Source organism: Rhincodon typus, chromosome 38 (assembly GCF_021869965.1).
Source record: "Rhincodon typus isolate 14 chromosome 38, sRhiTyp1.1, whole genome shotgun sequence".
Taxonomy (NCBI): Eukaryota; Metazoa; Chordata; class Chondrichthyes; order Orectolobiformes; family Rhincodontidae; genus Rhincodon; species Rhincodon typus.
Window position 1 is genome coordinate 9,494,593 of NC_063369.1, and position 23,127 is coordinate 9,517,719.

At 44.9% G+C, this 23,127-nt stretch overlaps 1 protein-coding gene and 1 long non-coding RNA gene across 2 annotated transcripts in view; one reads left to right on the top strand and one right to left on the bottom strand.

Moving 5' to 3' along the window:
- Positions 1–14,289, bottom strand: part of LOC125487266 — a 33,382-nt gene extending 19,093 nt beyond the window's left edge. The window contains exon 1 of the long non-coding RNA XR_007265760.1: positions 14,178–14,289. This is a non-coding gene — a long non-coding RNA (uncharacterized LOC125487266). The remainder of the gene's footprint in view (positions 1–14,177) is intronic.
- LOC109923221 (ELAV-like protein 3) overlaps positions 1–23,127 on the top strand; it is a 77,694-nt gene that overhangs the window by 27,287 nt on the left and 27,280 nt on the right. Inside the window, exons 2-3 of the mRNA XM_048618109.1 lie at positions 13,405–13,558; positions 18,450–18,675. Of these exons, the coding sequence (XP_048474066.1) occupies positions 13,477–13,558; positions 18,450–18,675 (308 nt within the window). The 5' untranslated portion in view covers positions 13,405–13,476. The remainder of the gene's footprint in view (positions 1–13,404; positions 13,559–18,449; positions 18,676–23,127) is intronic.

Sequence of the window (23,127 nt, forward strand, 5' to 3'; positions counted from 1 at the left end):
CTGTAGGAAAGGTGAGGCTGTAGGAAAGGCATGGCTATAGGAAAGGTAGGGCTGTAGGAAAGGTGAGGGTGTAGGAAAGATGGAGCTGTAGGAAAGATGGGGCTGTAGGAAAGATGGGGGTATAGGAATGGCGAGGGTATAGGAAAGGTGAGGGTATAGGAAAGGCATGGCTATGGGAAAGGTGGGGCTGTAGGAAAGGTGGGGCTATGGGAAAGGTGGGACTGTAGGAAAGGTGGGGCTGTAGGAAAGGTGGGGCTATGGGAAAGGTGGGGCTGTCGGAAAGGTGGGGGTATAAAAAGGTTTTGGGTATAGCAAAGGGATGGGTATAGTACCCCTTCCCATACAGTTTTACCCTCCAGTGGGCTGCCCTCATCAGGCACTGTTACCACCTTACAGTGGGACAGGGAGTGGGCGCAGGAGTGGACTAACCCATCAGATCTCCAGTACATCCCCGATAACCACTCATCGCGGACACTCACCCCCGTAAGGAACATTTCGGATGCAGAAATGTTGCTGATAACCCGGGTGGGGGAGCGCGGTGACCGTAACTACAGCCCTGCGCCCGAGGTAATAATTCTCAGCTCGGAAAACAAGAAGCATAAATTCTCCGAGGAATTACACATCAAATCTGATGACAGCGGATGCTGTGAGAGGGAAAAAAAACAGCCACACATGTGTCTATTTATAATGCAGTCGCAGGAGATGGAAGAATCTGGTCCTGTGCTATTTTGGGGGAAAAAAAATAGAAAAGGTTTGAAGCAAACGCCACTGATCTTCAGTGAGCTCTCAAAGCAAACACAGCAGCTCCAGATTTCCTTCTGTATTGCTTTTTAGTTCACTATTAGGGAATGGGTGGGGGTCAGGCAATTGTATGACCTGTTCCAACATTTATCAAAAAATAATCTGACTGGCATCGTGCTGCAAAGGATGAGATGCTGTCTGAAGCAGCACCTCTGCACAATGCATTGCACTAAACAACACAGGAGAGGCCATTTGGCCCAACTGGGCTATGCTACGCTCCTGTGCTATCAGCCACACCAAACTTTGGTGGGAACAGGTTCCACCTCCCGTCATCCTGCGTTCGCCCATGAGCCCCCACAGGGTCAGTGCTGCCCCGTACAAGGAAAAGAACGCGCCTCGCATTTATGTAGCGCCTACCGTGAGCAAGTATTTCACCCTTCCCCCCCGCCCCCCAAATCTGACGTGCACTGCATCCACTTGAGGCACATTTTCCATCGGAGGGAGTCTACAAGGAAAAGGGATTTGTGTTCGACAGTCTGCAGTTTTGATTCCAAACATCTCTTGCTGCTTTTAAAAAGGTTTCTGCCCGAAAAGCTTCGCACAAAGTGATTTATAGGGTCGGAGTGGGAAGCCAGTGGAGCTTGTAAGGGCTTTTTGGGAATGAGAAGTGTGGTGTGAGTTTGCATCTGCATGGCACCATTCACATCCTCAGAACATCCCAAAGCTATTTATTGCTGATGGGGTTTGTTTTGAAGCACCGTCTTTGTTATAATATCACAGAAGACAAATGTGGGCATCGTACGATCCCATAAGTAGAATCCCTACAGTGTGGAAGCAGGCTATTTGGCCACGCCAGTCCTCCAAAGAAAACCCCACTCAGATCCACACACCCCCTATCCTAGCCCTGTAACCCACCCAGGCTGCATATCCCTTACCACCATGAGCAATTTAGCACGGCCAATCCTCCTAACCTGCACATCTTTGGACTGTGGGAGGAAACCCACGCAGACACGGGGAGAATGTGCAAACTCCACACACAGTCGCCAGAGGGTGGAGTTAAACGCAGGTCCCTGGTGCTGTGAGGCAGCAGTGCTAGCCACTGAGCCACCGTTCTACCCCATAGGAATGAGATAAAGGGCCAAGCTAATTTTTTGAACAGTGCCTTGTGATCTTCATGAACTATTTAAGAAGGCAGCTGGGGTCCATGAGTTGACTGCTGTTTCATAAGGGTGACCCTCTGATTGTGCAGTGTCTTATGCAAAGGGTACTGATGGACTGGGGAAACCAAGACTGATTGGTAAAATTCAGATACAGGTGAGTCACAATCTCATTGAATAACAGAACAGGTTTCAGAGCTAAAAACCTTTCACCTGCTCGTAAGGCAGGAGGTAAACTGCAGACCGAATAGAGAGGAGGACTGGAAATAGTTTAGGAAATATCAGCTTGAATTGACTTTATTGTCACATGTACTCACATGGGTACGGTGAAAAGTTTACAAGTTGCTACTTAGTGGGGAGGTGATGGCCTAGCGATATTATCACTGGACTGTTAAACCAGAGACCCAGATAATGTTCTGGGGAACCCAGGTTCAAATCCAGCCATGGCAGATGGTGCAATTTGAATTCAATAAAATATCTGGAATTAAGAGTCTAATGACGACTGTGAATCCATTACCAATTGTCAGGAAAAACCCATCTGGTTCACTAATGCCCTTTACGGAAGGAAACTGCTGTCCTTACCTGGTCTGGCCTACATGTGACTCCAGACCCACAACAATGTGACTGACTCTTAACTGCCCTCTGGGCAATTAGGGATGGGCAATAAATGCTGCCCTAGCCAGAGACACCCTCATCCCATGAATGAATGAATAAAAAATCTTAGATACAAGGTACCTAGGTACAATTTCTTAGGGGGGGAAAACAAAGAAATAAAAAGTCCACCATTACAGATCGTAGGAATAAATAAGAAAATAGAGAAATAAAAAAGTTCAGTCCTTCCACACCAGGTTACACCTCTAGGCCGGGAGACCGCTCTGGAATCGCCGTGAGGCAGGAAGTCCATGCTGGGCTGCGAGACCGCCACAGGCCGCTGGTGAGGTGCCACTTTACCAATCCCCTGAATGTGCCACACAAAAAAGAAATCATATATGATAGGTTCCAGAAGGTCGCCTGAGAGAAAAAAAAATGGGTTGTCCACTTCAAAATTGGCAAAGGTTTAGCACGGTCAGGTTTTGGAAAATCTTCCCTTGGTGTGGGCGAAGAAGAAACTTTCAAAGTTTCTTGCTGGAATGGTGTTGGGTTACAGTTAGTCCCAGCACAAGCTAGAGAAGAAGCAGGCAGTGATGGAGTATCAGCCAGAGTTCCTACTCTTGACCACTGCCTGGTGATCCCTGAACACCAGGAGCAAGTCGGGAAGTGAATGTTTATCATGCAACACAACCACAGTCGCTGCATGTCGAACCCAGAGCAATAACTTCAACCTGCCTGCCTTTGTATAGCGCCTTTTGACATAATGAAACATCCCAAGGCGCTTCACAGGAATGTTGCGCACGGTGGCCAAATAGTCTTTGAGGGGCATCTTTCAATGAAGTGGTGGAGGGTGGAAATGGAAGAAGATTTGGAGAGATTTCCCAGAAAGTGGGAGTCAGAAAGTCGCTTGAAGCCAGATAGGCAGACAGCGATGAAGATAAAGTCACCATGGCCCTAATGGACAATAGGGCTGCTCTTTCATTGTACAGAGGTGACTGGTGGTGGTCTAAAGTGAGAGTCACTACGCCTCAGGCGAGGGGAGATGTTGAGAAGGTGAAGTCTTCATGGTAACTCCAGCCAGTGCGGAAATTGAACTGTTGGCATCACTGTGCATTGCAACTGAGCTAACTGACCTCCAATACACGTATGCAGCAACTCGGAGAAATGCAGAGCCCAGAGGGGCAGTGGGGCAGAGAAGGGGCCAAGTGGTCTTCTCCTGCTCCTATTTCCTACACCTAAACCAAGATCAGCCACACCCACACAAGAAAACAAAACATGGAGTTAGGGAGGCATTGCAGGACTGGGGGATCAGCGTAGGTTCACAAGCTCAGTAATGCTGGGTGAGTGGGGCTTGCTGGGAGTTCAGATATGGGCAGAAGAGTTTTTGAATGATCTGAAGATGAAGAAAAGGTCACTCAGACTCTGAGCTCATCCTTTCAAGAATGAAGAGTTGTAAACGTACTGGGGAATGTAGAGAGTAAAGAAATCAGGCTGAAGTGAAAGATGGCCAAAAGAAAGTCAAGGTATGTGTAGGTGTGTGTAATGAATCATAGAATCATACAGCACAGAAGATGCTGTTTGATCCATTGAGTTTCTATCACACAAAATCTATACCAGTCCCACTTTCCAACACTAGGCCCATAGCCTTGGATGTTATATAACTTCTCGTGTTCATCCAAGTGCTTTTTAAAGGTTATGAAGTTCCTACCCCGAGTACCCTCCCAGACAGCGCATGATACATGCCCACCACCTCCTTGGGGAAGACATTTTTCCTCAAATCCCACCTCCTCTCCCCAAAGCTTTTCACCCTCAACTTCCGCCCCTTTGTTACTGACCCTTCAACAAAGGGGAGCAGCTGTTTCCTATCCAACCTGTCCATGCTCCTAGTAACCTTACACACCTCTGACAGGTACCCTGTCAACCTCCTTTCTACTCCAAAGAGTTAGCTAAGATACTCCATCCCAGGCCACATCCTGGTGGATCTCCTTTGCACCCCCTTCGGTGAGATCACAGAGAATGTATGGAGCCAATGACTAAGGGAATGGGGAAGACTAGATTTACTAACTTGGGTGTGAGCCAGACTAGAACCAGGAGCCATCCTTTCGGAATAAGGGGCAGGCCATTTGTGACTGAGATGAGGAGAAATTTCTTCCCTCAGAGGGTGGTAAATCTTTGGAATTCTCTGCCCCAGAGGGCTGTGGAGGAAAAGTCATCGAATATGTTCAAGACAAAGATTGACAGATTTCAGGGCATTGATGGCATCAAGGAGTGCGGAGGATATTGCGGGAAGGCAAAAGATTGATTCAAAGGCAGCGATGTCTCCAAAAAGACCATCTCCTGCTGCTACTTCCTGCACCCAAACCTTAACCAACAGCAAGAAAAAAACAAACAGAAAGAGAAAGTGCTGGAAAAACTCAGCAGGTCTACGGGGAGAAAAAATCAGAGTTACCATTTCGAGTCAGAACTGAAGAGGTGTCGTACTGGACCCGAAACGTTAACTCTGTTTCTCTTTCTCTCCAACTCCATTGAGTTTCTCCAGCAATTTCTGTTTCTGTTTGTTTCAGATCTCCTCCAACTGCAGTTCTTTGTTTTATTTCATCACCGGGGGGAGAAAAACATTGTCATTTTCTTTAGACTCTGTGGGAGCTCGCTGTGTGCAAATTGGCTACCTACATTGCAGCAGCGACTCCAACACCAAAAGAGCTGAAAGGTGCCATCTAAATGAAAACATTTACCTTTATTTAACAGGAAATAAGCTGCCTTCCTCAAACAACAGTGAGGTTTACGTTACAAATCAAGCGAGGTCTTCTTTCTTGTCAAAGGGATAGGCTGGATTTGGTGATTTAGCCTAATCCTGGCAAAGTCCGGGCCAAATTGGGAACAGACAGGCTTTTCAACACAAGGCTATTGTTCTCCGAAAGCTGTTAAGTGTCCCCCATTTCACATATGTTCTTGCCCACATGTGAGAAAGCAAGCCACAAATTATCCAATCATGAATAACTCTAAATGGCTGGTGTGTATTTCAGTTCTTGGTGTATCAAATCCCATTTCTCTGCTCTCAGGGATGGTGTCATCCCTGAAGTGAATCAGCTTCGCAATTAGCCTCCCCGAGCACCAGATGGGAAACCATCCCCTCCCCTCCCTACACACCGTCAGAGCATTCCAGACTCCTAGTGCCACTTAATTACAACCTCATGCACATGGGTAGCTGACCCTTCTGGGTGGCATCTTGGCCCGGGAGATACTTCTGTGAGTTACATTATGTTTTCTTTACATCCTTTCTCTGATGCGAGAAGGGAAAAGTGCACAAAATGTGCTGATCTGGCAAAAATATAAGTCATGGGGTTGACTCTTAACTGCCCTCTGGGCAATAAATGTTGGCCTAGCCAGCGATGCCTACATCCTGTGAATAAATAAAACAAAAACAACACCTTAGCAAGGATATATTGGTCTTGGAGGGAGTACAGCATTAAATTTACGAGAACGATATCTGGACTTGAGGGGTTAAGTAATGAGGAGAGATTATACAAATTAGACCTGTTTTCTCTAGAATGTAGAAGGTTAAAGAGTGATGTGATCGAAGTCTTCAAGATATTTCAGAAAAGATTTACCATGATATTGCTGGGACTGAGGTGTTTGAGTTATAAGGAGAGGCTGGATAGGCTGGGACTTTTTTCACTGGAGCACAGGAGGTTTATAAAATCATGAGGGGCATTGATAAAATTAAAGACAAGGGTCTTTTCTCTAGGATGGGGGATTTCGAAACTAGTGGGTATATTTTTAAGGTGAGAGGGGAAAGATTTAAAAAGGACATGAGGGGCGAATATTCTACACAGAGAGTTATTCACATGTGGAATGAACTGCCAGAGAAATTGGTGTGGAAGTACAGTTACAACATTTAAAAGATATTTGGATAAGTATATGAATAGGAAAGGTTTGGAGGGATGTGGGCCAAATGCAGGCAGGTGGGACTATCTTTGATTGGGAACATGGTCAACATGGACTGGTTGGACCGAAGGGTCTGTTTCCTATATTAACAGGAAAAGACAAGGTAGATGAAGATAAACTATTTCCGCTGGTTGGGGATTCTAGAATTAAGGGGCATAGACTGAGAATTCAGGTCAGATTATTCAGGAGAGATGTTAGGAAGCACTTCTACACACAAAAGGGTGGTAGAAGTTTGGAACTCTAAGAGCACTCAATGCTCAATTAGTTGTTAATTTTAAATCTGAGATAGATACATTTTTGTGAAGCTAAGATATTAAGGGAAATGAGCCAAAGGCAGGTACAATTGACAGTGAAGAAGGTTATTTAAAATTAGAACGGGATCTTGATCAATTAGGCTAATGGGCTGAGGAGTGGCAGTTGGAGTTTGATTTGGATAAATGCGAGGTGTTGCATTTTGGTAAAACAAACAAGGGCAGGGCTTATACAATTAATGTTAGGGCCCTGGGCAGTGTTGTTGAACAGAGAGACCGAAGGGCTCAGGTACATAGTTCTTTGAAAGTTGAGTCACGGGTAGACAAGGTGGTAAAGAAGCTGCTTGGCACACTTGCCTTCATTGCTCAGACCTTTGAGTATAAGAGTTGGGAAGTCATGTTGTGGTAGTACAGGACGTTGGTGAGGCCACTTTTGGAGTACAGTGTATTGTTCTGGTCACCCTGTTATAGGAAGGATATTATTAAATTGGAGAGGGTGCAGAAAAGATTTACAAGGATGTTCCTGGGAGAGGAGGGTTTGAGTTATAAAGAGAGGCCGGATAGGCTGGGACTTTTCTTTTCCCCTGGAATGTAGGAGGTTGTAGGGTGACCATATAGAGGTTTATAAAATCACAAAGAGCATAGACAAGGTGAATAGCAAAGGCAGATGAGCTCAAAACTAGAGGGCATATTTTTAAAATGAGAGGAGAGAAGGGACCTGAGGGGCAACTGTTCCACACAGAGAGTGGTTAATGTGTGGAATGAAGTGGTAGAGACAGGAAGTGTTACAACATTTAATAGATGTTTGGATAGGTACATGGATAAGAAAGTTTTGGTGGGATATGGGCCAAAGGCAGGCAAATGGGACTAGTTCAGTTTGGGAAACTTGGTCGATACGGACAAGTTGTGCCGAAGGGTCCGTTGCCATGCTGAATGACTCTGTGACTCTATCAGCCATGATCTCATTGAGTGGTAGAAAAGGCCTGAGGAACCTAATGGCCTGCTCCTGTTCCTAAAGTGCCTTTCACAACTTCAGGAGGTCTCACATTTGTTTGCAACCTTTGACTTACTGTTGGCTGCGGTTTCCATTATAATGTAGAAAACATAACCTCCAATGTGCACAGTAAGCTCCCACAAAGCAGCAATGAGATAAATGACTACCTAATCTGCTTTTAAGGTGTTGGTTGTGGAATTCACAATCTGGGCAACCACCAGGGGGCACACTGGCTGACCATCTTGCCCAACAGACCAGCATTCCCTCAATGCAGATTTAGGAGTACCCAGCCTGAACTAGGTCCCAGACCAGGGCTTGAACCCACAACCTTCCAACTCTGAGGTGGAAGTGCTACCCACTGAGCCCATAGCCAATATTGGCACAGCAGCTTTAAGAGAGGGGTGATAGGGTGTCTATATGTGCTTTTGTAATCATGGCATGCACTGGGCAATGGGGAAGATCATGCAAGGAATTCTAAGGGAGGGAGATCTTCTCAAACACATCCACTTTTTCCTTGTGCCCCTCCTCTGAGCAACAGTGGGGGTAAAATTCACAGGCTGCCTTTGTGTATCCAACAAGACCTAGCATAGGGCCATGAACCAAGGGTTTCTGGCCTCTAGGCAGGGGCTCTATTACTGCAGTGTCAGACCTCCAGGGACAGGCACAGTACCGACAGAGTGAAAGAGGATGCTCAGGCCTTAAGGAACAGAGGGACATGTGTCCAGCGGGTGGTATGTGCTGGATTTTCAAGGCTGACGAGGATTGCAACAGTGCAAAAAGATTCCAGGGAAATTTTGACAAACAAGAACCAGGAGAGCAAAAGGGAGAGATCGAGGGGAGAGATCGAGGGGAGAGATCAAGGCGAGAGATCAAGGAGAGAGATCAAGGAGAGAGACCGAGAAGAGACAGAGGAAAGAGATCAATGGGAGAGATCAATGGGAGAGATCAAGGGGAGAGAGGACAAGGGGAGAGAGGACAAGGGGAGAGAGGACAAGGGGAGAGATGACAAGGTGAGTCAGAACAAGGAAACATGAGGCAAAGATACTTTGAGCATCATTCATTTTAACCCTTGTCCACTTGATCTCAGAGCAACTTAGGCATGATCGCAGACATTCAGCTACCAAAGATGAGACATCAATTTGTGTGAATATGATAACAGCTAATCACAAACTCACTGATGTTTTCTTGCCTTGAAAGACAATGAGAAAATAAGAGGAGGAAGACTTACACAGATAAAGACACACACACTCACACACACTCATAGTCACATGCATCCTCTCTCTCACACATACACGCTCACAGTCACACACACCCTCTCTCTCACACATACACGCGCACAGTCACACACACCCTCTCACACACACACACACACTTACACAAACACACACACTTACACAAACACACACACACACACACGCTCACACACACATGCTCACACTCTCTCTCACACACATACACACATTCATACACACACATTCACACACACACGCTCACACTCTCTCTCACACACATGCACACACTCAGACACACACACACACTCACTCACACACTCACTCACTCACACGCTCACACACACACACACACACACACAGTCACACACACACTTTAACTCACAAGGAGAGAGGCTGAACACAAACACACACAAATGGCTGACATCTCATGCAAGGTGGATTTTCACCTACCCTGCCCGTCCTTCCCATCCCCAACGCAGCCAGACCCCTCCCCGCCCCTGATAAAAAAAATTATTTTCAGAAACCATTGTGCTTCAGTTCTCGTTTAATTTTTCTTTTTCTAAATGAGAAAAGACGCGGGGGCCAAATCTTTGACAGCGAGCGAAGACGTTCGTGTGTCGGAGGTTGCCATGGAGATGTAGTTCCCTTAAGGTTAATTTACGAAACATTTTGTACCTCATCCCATGGGGGTGCAGCTGTAATGACTGCCTGAGTTCATAGCATGGGCCTTTGCTTGTCTTTCATGTGTGCTGGATGAGGCAAGCTCCCCTTTAAAAGGCTGTTTGTCTGACAGATGGAGGAACTGCATCATTACTGGAGTAAAATTAGCTGCAGCATTCTCCTGGGATGGCAATGGCTTGTGTAGTGAATGCGAGAGGGATTATGGGTAGGTCATTACAGCAGGACTCTGCTACACAATCTGTTCTGTGTAGCTGGCAATTAATGGCTTGTTTGAACAGGATCGGGAGCACCCAGCGAAAAGCGAGACACTCACCTCCTCCTTTCTTCAGCGCGCCATCACAGAACGCGAGGCTTTCATCTCAATTTAGCTCTTTTAAAATGGAGCAGAGGAGTCAGCAGCTTTCAGTTGGTTAGCTGCTTGGTGGCTCAGTGGTTAGCACCGCTGCCTCACAGTGCTAGGGACCTGGGTTCAATTCCAGCCTCGGGTCACTATCTGTGTGCAGTTTGTGTGTTCTCCCTTTGTGTGCGTGGGTTTCCTCCCGCAGTTCAAAGATGTGCAGGCTTAGGTGGATTGCCCAATGCTAAGTTGTCCAGGGATGTGCAGACTAGATGGATTAGCCATGGGAAATGTGCGGATATGGGGCATAGGGTGAGATGTTCTTTGGAGGGTTGGTGCAGACCTTGATGGATCGAATGGCCTCCTCCCACACTTCAGGGGTTCTAAACATTCAAGTGGCTCTCAGGTTTGTTTAAAAGCATTGTCAAAGTTGGCCTCCAAAGCTGTTAAGGCCTAATCAAAGGGAGGAACGGATGCAATATTCCCATGACACTGGAAATAGCTGACAAGAGCCATACGTACATGCCCTTGTGTAGCAAACAAGATCAGTTCCTAAAATAACATGCTGTCTCACCATAGCCCAGACTGAAGTCAGTTCCAAGTGTTGATGACTTTTCGTGTGCAGAACCTCTGGATATCAGACATAAATTGCTCTTCCTTCCACATTTGCTGCTCCCACCAACCCACGGCCTAAAATGACAGCACTCCGTGGGTTCAGGAAATCTAAATGTAACAGAAGTCAGTGTATTGATGATAAGAGAGACAGGTTGCTGACGCTTTTTGCCTTGCATTCAACAGGACAAATGCATGAACACCAAATTTCAAACCCTCATGTAACAATTTATATGGCAGGAGTTAAAGGCTGGACTTTGTTTTCTTCATGCTAATGCCTTGTCCAATCAAAACCAACCTGCCAACCAATTAGTACCCTTCTCTCCTTCATTTAAATTGTGACTATTTGAAAAATTGACATTCTTGCTTTTGTCCTGAAGAGCACATGATGTAAAGCAACCTCTCTCTTTTCAGCAATAAAAAGTTTAATCATCCATTGCAGGTACTGAGATCAAGAGTAGTTGCAATCTTCAGGTACAGTTAAAGGCAAGAACAACCAAACCATGATATGCTCTGGTTCACAGACCAATACCCGTGTGTTTGAATTAGGCAGCAAAAGCTTACAGATTAACACAAACACCAGGTTCCACCTTTCTCTCTGCTCTAAAGCCAATGCACCACTAAGGGCAAACTCAGTTCTTTTGGTTTCTCTGTTTAAAATGAGCCAAAATTCAAATAAACCAATATCACATGCTGTTCCGCTCAAACAATAACCAAACGCCAAAGAAACTGAAAAAAAAGCAAGAGGAGGAAGCAAGAGTCTCAAAATCAAAAATAGTTCTGTGGGGAGGAGGGAAAGTGGACAAAATCCATCCCAGCCCCTTTGGTGCCCATCAATCCTGAAAAGCTTCGAGGGTACCTGTGGGCACTGTTGCTCCCTCGCCATCTACGAAAGAGGGACAAGCATTTGGGGAATTAAGATCCCGTCATGTGTACTTGCTTGGACCCATTAGTACATACTTTTGCCAGGCCTAGGAGTAGGCCCAAAGAACCCAATTCATTTTTTATACATAACGTAAACCGACTAGCGAGTTAACAAATTAAAACAGACACCAGGAGCAGTGCAACAGTAACAATAACGATGAAGGTGAAGAAGAGAGGAAGGGGGAGGGTGTTCAATTGAAAATGTAGTCAAGGGGGACATAGTGCACTTCAGCCTATCACCTCTCTCTCTCAAGGCACCAAGAGAAGGACCCAATTCTTATTTTCTGATCAACGTGTTCAGAGTTGCGACCACACACGTCTGGTGCAGGTAGAACTTGAACCTGTGCCTCCTGGTCGAGAGGTGGGGACACTACCACCGCATCACAGTAGCCCCGAACCAAGGTTAAAGAATCAGGGCCTGTCCGGGATTCGAACACAGAACCTCTCAGGTATCAAAACGAGTCCCGAAGCAGGAATCACATCCCTGTACCTGTTAGAACCCAACTCTGTTTTTCTCTGTCCAGAATTGTTCTTACACACCACCGAGCATCTTGTTTTCCCCACAACCAAATCACCCCCTGGTATTTTCTTTCATTTATTACACACCGTCAGTAAATGGCCCATGCTTGCAATCACACAATTAACAGGCAAAGCCCTTTAAGGGCAATGGGAACCACTAAAGCTGAGGGAGAGGTATGGGGAAGGGGGAGAGGGTTAAATCAGGATGGAGTTGAGAGGTGAGGTAAAGCACTCCACTTCGGAATTGCTGCTACAGGCAACTGATTGCTTTCTTTTCTCTATCATCAAATCACCGTGTTTTTTTTTTAATTTATTAATCACCACTGGTTAATCACTCAAGTTTCTAATTCCAGACCCCAACTCTTTCTTTTATACCCAGGAGTGCTACCACACACAATTGAACGCTTCTTGCTCCCCAATACCAAATCAGTGTGGTTTTCTTTTTCTTATTAACCCAATGTGTCGCTAATCGAACAATTAATCACAAACCCCAATGCAATCTGTCAAAGGTGAGGGAGATTTAGGGAGAACAGGAAGGGACTAAATCAAAATGGAGTTGAAAGGGGAGAATCGAACTCTTTTTCTTTACTCTATATATCTGGAAGTGCTATCACACACAACTGAGTGACTTTCCCACCAGCAAATCACCGTGACTTTTTTCCTGTTTTTAACTATTAACCTCTATCAGTGCAGCCAATCAAATATTTACATGCGAAGCTGATTAAGATCAATGCAAACCATCAAAGTGAGAGGGAGATAGGGAGAAAGGGAAGGGGCTAAATCAAAATGGAATCTTAGAATCCCTACAGTGTGGAAGCAGACCATTCGGCCCATCAAGTTTCACCGATCCTCCGAACAGCATTCCGCCTAAACCTGCCTCCTACCCTATTCCCCAGCCTCTGCATTTCCACCTAGCCTGCACATCCCTGGACACTACGTGCAATTGGCCAATTCACCTAACCAGCATATCTTTGGACTGTGGGAGGAAACCAGAGCACTTGGAGGAAACCCATGCAGATACAGGAAAAATATGCAAACTCCACACAGTCATCCGACAGTGGAATCAAACCCAGGTCCCTGGTGTTGTGAGGCAGCAGTGCTAACCACTGAGCCACCATGCTGCCCTCAGATGGAGGGGAGAACACAACTCTTAAATACAAAGTCCAATAACCATCAACTGCTCTCAATCAACTCCGAACCAGTTCCACTTAGCCATTAAAGGATTCTGCATCTTGATCGCTGACATGATCCATGTGATAATCAGAATCCAGGACTCACTGTCTATCTTATTATCCCCATAAATGAAAGCACCATTCTCAATAGAAGACCAGGAGCAAGAAAATTCCACCCTTTCCCCTTCTTCCATGAAAATATTTGAGACGGCTACGTTTTGAGTGTCACCATTTCCATGTTCCAGGTCTCATATGCCCGGCCCAGCTCTGCCTCCATTCGAGATGCCAATCTCTACGTCAGTGGGCTTCCCAAGACCATGAGCCAGAAAGAGATGGAGCAACTCTTTTCACAATATGGCAGAATCATCACCTCACGCATCCTCGTCGACCAAGTTACAGGTAAGACCCAGCTTCTACCCTCCACCAGTCGATGGTCAGGGACTAACGACAGCTTGATAGATCAATGAGCCTGCAGACCGGGCTTATCTATCCACAACATTGGATTGCTCTGATCAGGTATGGATCACGTTCATTCTGCCAATCCCATTCTTTTTAGCGTAGTTCAAAGAAAAAAAAATTCCTTCATCAAACTCAACAAGTTGTTTAGCATGCACAGAAAAGGCACATTTGCCCAAAGCTTTTCATCTGCACTCATCAGGACCATTTGCAAGAATGACTAATTTAAAGAGAAACAAACATTTATATTGTGTGAGTGTAGAAATGTTGGCTTCCCCTTAAATTGATAGTCTTGTGAATTGTCCTGGTGAGAGCCAGGTGAAAAGTTTCAAATGTGTCATTTCCAAATGTGTTTAATTGTATCTAGACTACCATCACAGTGAAAAAATACTTTATCATCAACTATTGGAAGATCGCAAGTAAAATTGAGTTGGTATCCTTGCCTATCAACTTCTGAATCATTGCAATGTTGTCAAATCCTTCCAAGCCCTTTTCACTCCTCTGCCCTGTGATTGAGTCCAACATTTGATTGTTCCTTATTTGAAGAACTAAACATATTTACCTTTCATTGGTTTGAACCTGGACCATCATGTGTGACATGTTTAGCTTGACATATATCCCTGGTGTGCAGTCCTCTGCCAGTCACCTCCTTTCAAGGTGGAATGCACCAATCTAACCAGAAATAAAGAAGAAGTTTCAATATTGAATCAAAATCAACAGTCCCCTCTCAACCCTGGAGCAGTAGGATTGGAAGTGGCAATCTTTAATACCCTGAATGAGATCCAGTCAAGGCAAAGGCCAACACCATATATTGAGTTTAACAAATGTCACATTTACCATGCACAGAGCTACACGGGACTGGGGTCTCACAGAAGCCTTCAGAAAGTCTTGCTGGCCAACTGGAACTCTTGAATCTGGGCAATAAAACCTTGCCAACATTCAAAAGAGTAGAGTCCTAGAGCTGTACAGCACAGAAACTCACCCTTCAGTCCAACTCATCCATGCTGACCAGATATCCTAAATTCATCTAGTCCCATTTGCCAGCATTTGGCCCATATCCCTCTAAACCCTTCCTATTCATGTGCCCATCCAGATGCCTTTTAAATGTTGTAATTGTACCAGCCTCCTCCACTTCCTCTGGCAGCTCATTCTATACATGCACCATCCTCTGTGTGAAAAAATTGCCCCTTCAGTCTCTTTAAAATTTCTCACTTTAAAACTATGCCCTCTAGTTTTGGACTCCCCTAAACTGGGAAAAATCCTTTGCTGTTCACCCTATCTGCGACCCTCATGATTTCATAAACTTCTGTCAGTTCACCCCGCAGCCTCCGACGGTCCAGGGAAAAAAGCCCCAGCCTATTCAGCATCTCCCTATAGCTCAAACCCTCCAACTCTGGCAATATCCTGGTAAATCTTTTCTGAACCCTGTCAAGTTTAACAACATCTTTCTTATAGCAGGGAGCCTGGAATTGCACGCAGTGTTCCAAAAATGGCCTTGCCAATGTCCTAGACAGACACAACATGACCTCCCAACTCCTATACTCAATGCCCTGACCAATAAAGGCAAGCATACCAAATACTTTCTTCACTACTCTGTCTACCTGTGACTCCACTTTCAAGGAACTATGAACCTGCACTCCAAGATCTCTTTGTTCGGCAACACTCCCCAGGACCCTACCATTAAGTGTATAAATCCAGCCTTGATTTGCCTTACCAAAATGCAACACCTCACATTTAAGACAATGTATAAGCAGTGATATGGTTGGCATGGCCTCGATGGGCCAGATGGCCTCCTTAAGTGCCACAATGACCCTAGGGCTGGATTTTCACTATCAAGGAAATTTTCTGTACTGTTGGACCCACCTCAGTGTGATACATCTATTCAAACTTTAGGACGGGAGAGTGTGGGAGGTTTGGGCAGAGGTGAGACAGAGTTGGACCCTCCAACACCAGAAATTGATCCCATGCTGCCAAAGTGTTGGGCTGGTTAGGACCTTCTCTGTTCTCAGCGATGTCATCCCAGTCATAAAAACAGTTTGACCCTCTAGCCCTCACACCACCTCCCCTTCTACCCAACTCACCATGGTCACTTGTATCCTTCATGCCAACTCAATACCACCTACTGCCCAAACTCCTCAGCCATTCCCCTTGGCACCTGATTTTCCACCTTCCTCATTTTACACCTTTAGCCGAGACCATTAGCTCATCAGGAATCTCCGTTGCTGAAATAAATTGTTAGCTTTGCTTGATTGACACCTTTAAGAGGATATGATAAATTGGCCTTTTTGTGGTCTCCTTTGCCAACGTCTCAATGTTTACTTGGGTGAGAATAAGAGGTGTGAAGATTTTCGAAGCTTTCAAACTTTCATAGTCTGTCTGATTGACATTTTCGTAGGCTTGTAGCAACAACGGTTTCTTTTCAAAGAACATTTCTGAGTATATGTTTTGAGACATGATGTTGGTGTCGGTTGTGTGCATCCTGAGCATGGGACGGGGCATGAGTTTGCATGGACAATGTGAGGGCTCAGAGGAAGTAGACATTCGGGGAGAGGGGTGTGAGGGGGAAGATATTTACTTTTCTCCGAGAGAAATCTGGATAATGGTACACGGGTCCGCAGAGGGACCCTGAACCACAAGTCAAGGACAAGACCCCATCCCCCACAAAAGCTTTCCATGAACATTGCATGGGATTGGGAGATAAATACCTCAAAACAGCCAGTCAGGTTAGCTTGCTCCCCCACACCCAGTCCTTCATCTGAAAAAAGTATTTGGCCACTTTCAAATGCCATCAGAATCAGTGGGACTCAGCAAAAAATCCAGTCATGTGACCCAGCGAGGTTAGATTGTTCAACACACGACCCCTGGTTCCACTGTTCAAGAGATGGAGTCACTAGATTTTCAATTGGGATTACCTAGGATCTATCAGATTTCAGAGTGCCTGTGGGCCTAGGTCACTTCAGGGTAATCCGAGACCACCTCACATCCTCCCCACCTGCTTGAGAGCCAGAAACTTACTTTGTTAATGTATCTGACGCAATGCCACTAGCCAGTGGGGAGGTGATGGCCTCATGGTATTATTGCTCGCCTGTTAATCCAGAGACCCAGGTAATGTTCTGGGGACGAAAGCTAAAGTTGCTGGAAAAGCTCAGTGAGTCTGGCAGCACCTGAGGAGAGAAATCAGGGCTAACATTTCAGATCGAGTGACACTATGCTGAGCAGAGTCACTCAACCCGAAACATTAACACTGACTTCTCTCCACAGATGCTGCCAGACCCACTGAGCTTTTCCAGCAACTTCTGTTTTTGGTTTTGATCAACAGCGTCCGCAGTTTTTTCATTTTTTTAATAATGTTCTGGGGATCTGCGTTCGAATGCTGGAATGTGAATTCAAATAAGAAACAAATCTGGTATCAAGCATCTAACGATGACCATGAACTGATTGTCAGGAAAAACCCATTTACTTTATGATCCTCCTTTAGGGGAGGACTAATGTCCTTACCTGCTCTGGTCTACATGTGACTCCAGACCTACAGCAATGTGATTAATTGCCCCCTGGGCAGTTAGGGATGGGCAATAAATGGCCGAGTCAGCGATGCCCTCATCCTCTGAATGGATGTACAACAAATTTAACATCATATATCTTTATGTATTGCCACCTCTGTGAGAAACCTTAACTGTAGGTCAGTAGCAGCTCTTCTCGGTCCTTATTGCCTGGTTAGACAGCTCAATCTTTGAGTGGTAGAGATGCTGCAGATGGGGATAGAGAGGGTAACATCAACCTAGGGTCCCACGCCTCATCCATCAAGTGAATCCTAATAGATCATGGAAAAATGGGAACGTCCATTGAATGATAAATTTACCTCATCTGCCACATCCTACGTAGTCAAGCGACCATCATGCTTTGAACTCAGGCACGGAGGTTGACTGGGAGGGTAATAGGTGGTCATGAAATAATACCTCAGCAAAACTGAGAGTTGGAGAACTCCCAAAGGACTTTAGCTACTCTGTAATGTAATGTCAGAAAGGCAGCAGCAAATTTCAGCACAGCAAGCTCCCACAAGCCACAATATAACAATGAGCTGCCAGAGGAAGTGCTGGAGGCTGGTACAATTACAACATTTAAAAGGCATCTGCATGGGTATATTTATGGGAAGGGTTTAGAGGGATATGGGCCAAATGTTGGCAAATGGGACTAGATTTATTTAGGATATTTAGTCAGCATGGATGAGTTGGACCGAAGGGTCTGTTTCTGAGCTGTACAGCTCTATGATTCTATGACTGTGTCACCTGTATTGGTAAAAATTAAGACAGAAAGTGCTGGAGACAGATCTGTGGAGAGAGAGAGAGAGAAACAGAGTTGTCATTTCGAGTCCAATATGAAGAATAATCTTCTCCTGAGGAAGAATCATTTCTGACTCAAAACAGTCTCTCTCTGCAGATTTGCTGAGATTCTGCAGCAATTTCTGTTTGTTTGTGTTAGATCTCTGGTGCCTGGCTGTATTTTGTTTTTATTTTACCTGTATCAGTAACATTAAGTGATAAATATTACCAGTAGATCGTGGGGAAAACACATCTTTGAATACTGGATCACAACCAGGGCCTAGATTTAAAATCTCCTCTGAAAGTGGGCCCCTCTGACAGTGCAGCACACCTTCTGTATTTCAAGTCTAAAGCAAGACAAAGAGAGAGGCAAGGGGGAAGAGAAATAAATTGGAATGTGTTTAAAGAAGTATTTCAATCTAAGTGAGTACATGATAGTGAGTGTCTCAGGTAATGTGAACTGTAGACCGTTTCTCAACTGTGACACCGTCAACTTTCTGCCTTTTCCCAATCAGGCGTCTCTCGAGGGGTTGGCTTCATTCGATTTGACAAGAGGATAGAGGCAGAGGAAGCAATCAAGGGGCTGAATGGACAGAAACCCCTAGGGGCAACTGAGCCTATCACAGTGAAATTCGCAAACAACCCCAGTCAAAAGACTGGCCAGGCACTGCTCTCTCAGCTGTACCAGTCCACGAGCCGGCGGTACCCTGGTCCCCTGCATCACCAGGCACAGCGATTCAGGTAAGACGCCATGATTGACTCCTGCTTGCTTTTGCTGGCCCTGTCCAACATGGCCCTGTGCATTATAGGTCTCCTTCTGTCAGATTGGCACAGGCAACCAGATTTGTCATCACGCACCAGGGCCAGGTTAGAGAGTGACATGTAGACCCATGACTGCTGAATTGACTTGGATGGCCCAGAGCCTTAGAACCTTGCATTCTGAACACTAGAAGTCTTGGCATTTTAACAGCATTTGGAACATCGTTTTGAGGTAAATCACTTTGAACAAATTTGGCCTCAAAATAAAAACTGAAGGGCTAACCAGGACTTGATATGAGCATGTTTTCACTGCTCAAATATTTTGATCGCAGTCAGAATCTCTTGATGGAAGTTTTCCACTCCCTGAACAGCTAACAACAGAGAGCCATTTCTTTGGAAGTCAACGACTCCAGTAGGAATCCAACGTCATGGAATTTTGTGCCGTTTCGGGTTTTATAATTGTAGTGATTGGAACAAGGTTGTTGATTAGGGTTGTTAACCTGGGCCAATCATGAAAGCCTTGGCTGACCAATATAACCAGGAGATTAGAATCTCCTCAGTTCAGGAGACTGAATCCAAGCTGACTGGGCACAGCCAGTGTACTGTGCACAAGTAAATAAAGAGTGATTTGGTGCCAGCCTCTGTGCAGTCACTCCAGTAATAGTAACAGTTTAGGGTTTTCACCATGTCTTGCCTTTAGGGCAATGAAGTCGCTGCCAAGCCTCTGAGCTTACCTTCAACTCTAATGTCTCATGTTCACTTATCTACGTCACCACTGTCTTCATTCCAAACTTGTTGAATTTAAGCTCTTCAACCTCCTTAAAGATTCAGAACGTCACTGCACTCAGGGACAACTGGATTTGTTTCCCATTTATCCATTGAAGACTACATTTCGCAGTCTCATAAAAGAAACGGACAGCGAAGCAGTTGATGCATCGAATTTGATTTTCCAAAATTCCCTAGGTTCGGGGGTGTTTTGGAAAATGGCGAAAGTCACTTCTTTTATTAAAAAAGGAAAGAGGGAGACTGAAAGCAGGAATCTACAGGCCTAATATCTGCCATATGAAAATGTTAGAATCAATCGTTAAAGACATTTAACAGAGCACTTAGGTAAATTTGAGATAATCAGGCAGAGTCAACATGGTTTTGTGAAAGGAAAATCATGTTTAACAAATTTATTCAAGTACTTTGAAGAAGTAACATGTGAGGTGGATAACGGGGAACCAGTGAATGTCGTGTATTTATATTCCCAGAAGGCATTTTGGAGAAAATGAAAGCTTGAGGTATAGCGAGTAATATATGAACACAGATGGAAGGTTAGCTGGCCAATAGGAAACAATATAGACATCATTGGTTCATTTTCACTTTGGCAAGATATAATATGTGGTGTGGCATGAGAATCAGTGCTGAGCCTATACTTTGTACAATTGATATTAATAGCTTGGATGAAGGGATCTAAGATGTGGTAATTAAAATTGTTGATGACACAAAGAAAGGCAGGAAATTAGCTGGTTGAGAGGACACTAAGGAGGCTACAATGGGATATAAATAGGTTAAGTGGACAGACAATGTTTAGCAAATGAAATGTAAATGTGAAATTGTCTTTTTTGTCTCAATTTTCAGACCAGGCAGGTAGGTGCAGGGCAGCACAGTGGCTCACAGTGCCAGGGACCCAGCATAGATTCCAGCCTCGGGCGATTGGCTGTGTGGTAGTTTTTGCACATTCTGCCCATGTCTGCGAGGGTTTCCTCCGGGTGCTCTGGTTTCTTCCAACAGATTAGGTGGATTGGCCAGGATAAAATTACCCAGGGATGTGTAGGTGAGGTGGATTAATCATGGGAAATGCAGGATTACAGGGAGTAAGGTTGGGGGGGGGGTTAGTGGGTAACGGGTCTGGATGGATGCTCTGCAGATGGTCAGTGGTGTGGACGAGATAGGTGGAATAGCCTGCTTCCACACTGAAGGGATTCTATGAAGTTCTGATTGGTTAGGGAGTCTAGCCTGAGAATTAAGATTGGCAGCTCACTGTTCTTATTGCATCCCCATGCCAATTATGGCTCAACCAATCAGCACCCTTTCCTCATTCTGTAGAGTATCGTGTTTCTCTAATGAAGTCAGTTCCTTGCATCCTGGTCTGGATAGGGAAAAAGGCAGGAAAATGAGCTGAGGAATACCAGATCAGCCATGATCTCATTGAATGGTGGAGCAGGCTCCATGGGCTGAATGGCCAACTTCTGCTCCCATGCCTGAGGGTATTCCAATGAAAAGCTTCAACTTCAGGACTCCTTTTATCACAGTCTAAGGTCTGTTGACTATTGATGCTCACCATGCCCGGTTGGTTAGGAACTGGATAAGGACTCTGAGATAAATGAGCAGACTCTACAGAAAGCCGCTGGAAGTGTGATGCAGACATTTTCAAACAATGTATAAACCTCTGTTAAAAAAAAATTCCTGCATACTTAAGACGCTAGTGTCATCACTTTGTTGCTCTGAGGCAAATTAAACACATAAAGTACGCAACAACAATGGACCGGGGAAGGTAAATGGGATTGGTGTTTGGTAGTTGTTAGTTTAGTTTTGGTGGGCTGAAGGGCCTGTTTCTGTGCTATATGACGCTGTGATTTTATGAACAATAACTGTGCCAATTCACACAAGGAGAGCAGCTGCTTCCATCAGTAAATCCTCATTGATTTTTCAGAAAATTCTTAAGCTTAACACTGTTCTACAAGAACACTATAGATTGACATCTTCAGAGATATGTGTTTCTTAGTGGACTGCGACCAACTCTGCCCATATCAACTGCTCAATACAAAGGGAAAAATACTGTGCAGTGTAGTCAGTTAAACCCAGACAAAATGCATGTGGCCTAGTAAAGCTGAAGGCAAATTCGCCATTGTCCTACCAGAGCATAGTGCTGCTCGCTCATGAGAGACAGAGAGACAACTGGTGTGGTGGTTTAACGTGAGGGTCACCATACCTCAGGTGAGGGGAGAGGTTGAGAAAGGGAGACCTTCACGTGGCCCAGTGCCAACATTCAGAAACATACCAAAAACATTGCGCCAACGTACAGAAGACATAGTGCCAACATAGACGTTAATAATCCAGCGGACTTGAGCTCAGATCACAATAGCTTGAGAATATGAATTGTATTTGTAAGAAAAAGAAAATTGGGAAATAAGTTGCTAACAGTGAAGCCTTTTAGGGAGGTAAACCTGTAGATGACTCCAGTTCCAATATCAATAGGTTTGACTCTACACTGCCCTCTACAGGACCCAGACAAATCAACAGCTGGTGAAGGAGGCACTCCTCTCCACCATTCAAGAGTAATTAGGGATATGCAACAAACATTGGGTACACCCATGACACCCACACCCTGAAGATGCAGCATGGAATGAGATGACAGACTCTCTGCGCACTATAGCCCTGCTTTTCACAGCACTTAAAGCAAAACAATTAGGAATCTGGCATCTACTTTAGATATGATTTTGTTTCCTTGCTGTCGATTCTGCTTCTCATGGAGGTGAGGAGAATGGGTTAGACACTGAACTCTTGACTTATCCTGCATCTGAATGTAAGTGAGGTATACTCAGATGTTGCACCAACTACAATATCGAGCCCAAGCTGATACAAAATTAAACTTGTTTCTTCCTTTTAAATCCAATCTTTGTTTGTGAGAAAATAGACACCTGCAGTTGAGAAGAAGTAATTTGGCAAGTTATCGTCAGCGAGGCAATTTTTCTGTTACACACTCTAGTGCAGTGGTACAACCAAACTCAGACAGTCCTTTCTGTGCCATGTAAATTCAGCAGTCATGTTAATCCCATATTGCTGGAGAGGGTGTGGTTGGAATTGTTTCGTTATATGTTGTGATATGTACCTGATGCTGTATATCTGCTGTGCTGTCTTTCGTCTTTCTCGCTGTCACTCTTTCTCTCTCTTCAAATAAAGACTACTGTTTCATACATACTAACATCCACCCTTCCTTCCGTCTCCTTCTCTTTCACAGGCTGGACAATTTACTTAACATGGCCTACGGCGTAAAGAGGTAATTAATGTTCCTAAGCTGCTGTGCTGGCAAAGAGCTAAAATTTAACAATTACCCCCAGCAATCCAGTCAAAAGTACTTGAAGATCAAAGTGCACTCAAATGATCTTTAGGATGGCAGCCACCCGGTGTCATGTAAATGTTCAACAACAGGCACCTTTATATTTTCTTTATACTTTCAATTCAACCCCTTTTCAGGTGACAGTTCGTTTCTCAGGGTAATTGCTTGACCAATCAGAGTCACCCCATCTAGTTTCAAATTTAAACAAAGCCTTGCAGCTAACTTTCAATCATCATTAACTGGTGCGTTCTTCATGGCCATGCTGTTACCAATCACAGTCTACTTACCAACCAATCAGCACTCTCCCCTCATGCAGTACTACCAATCAG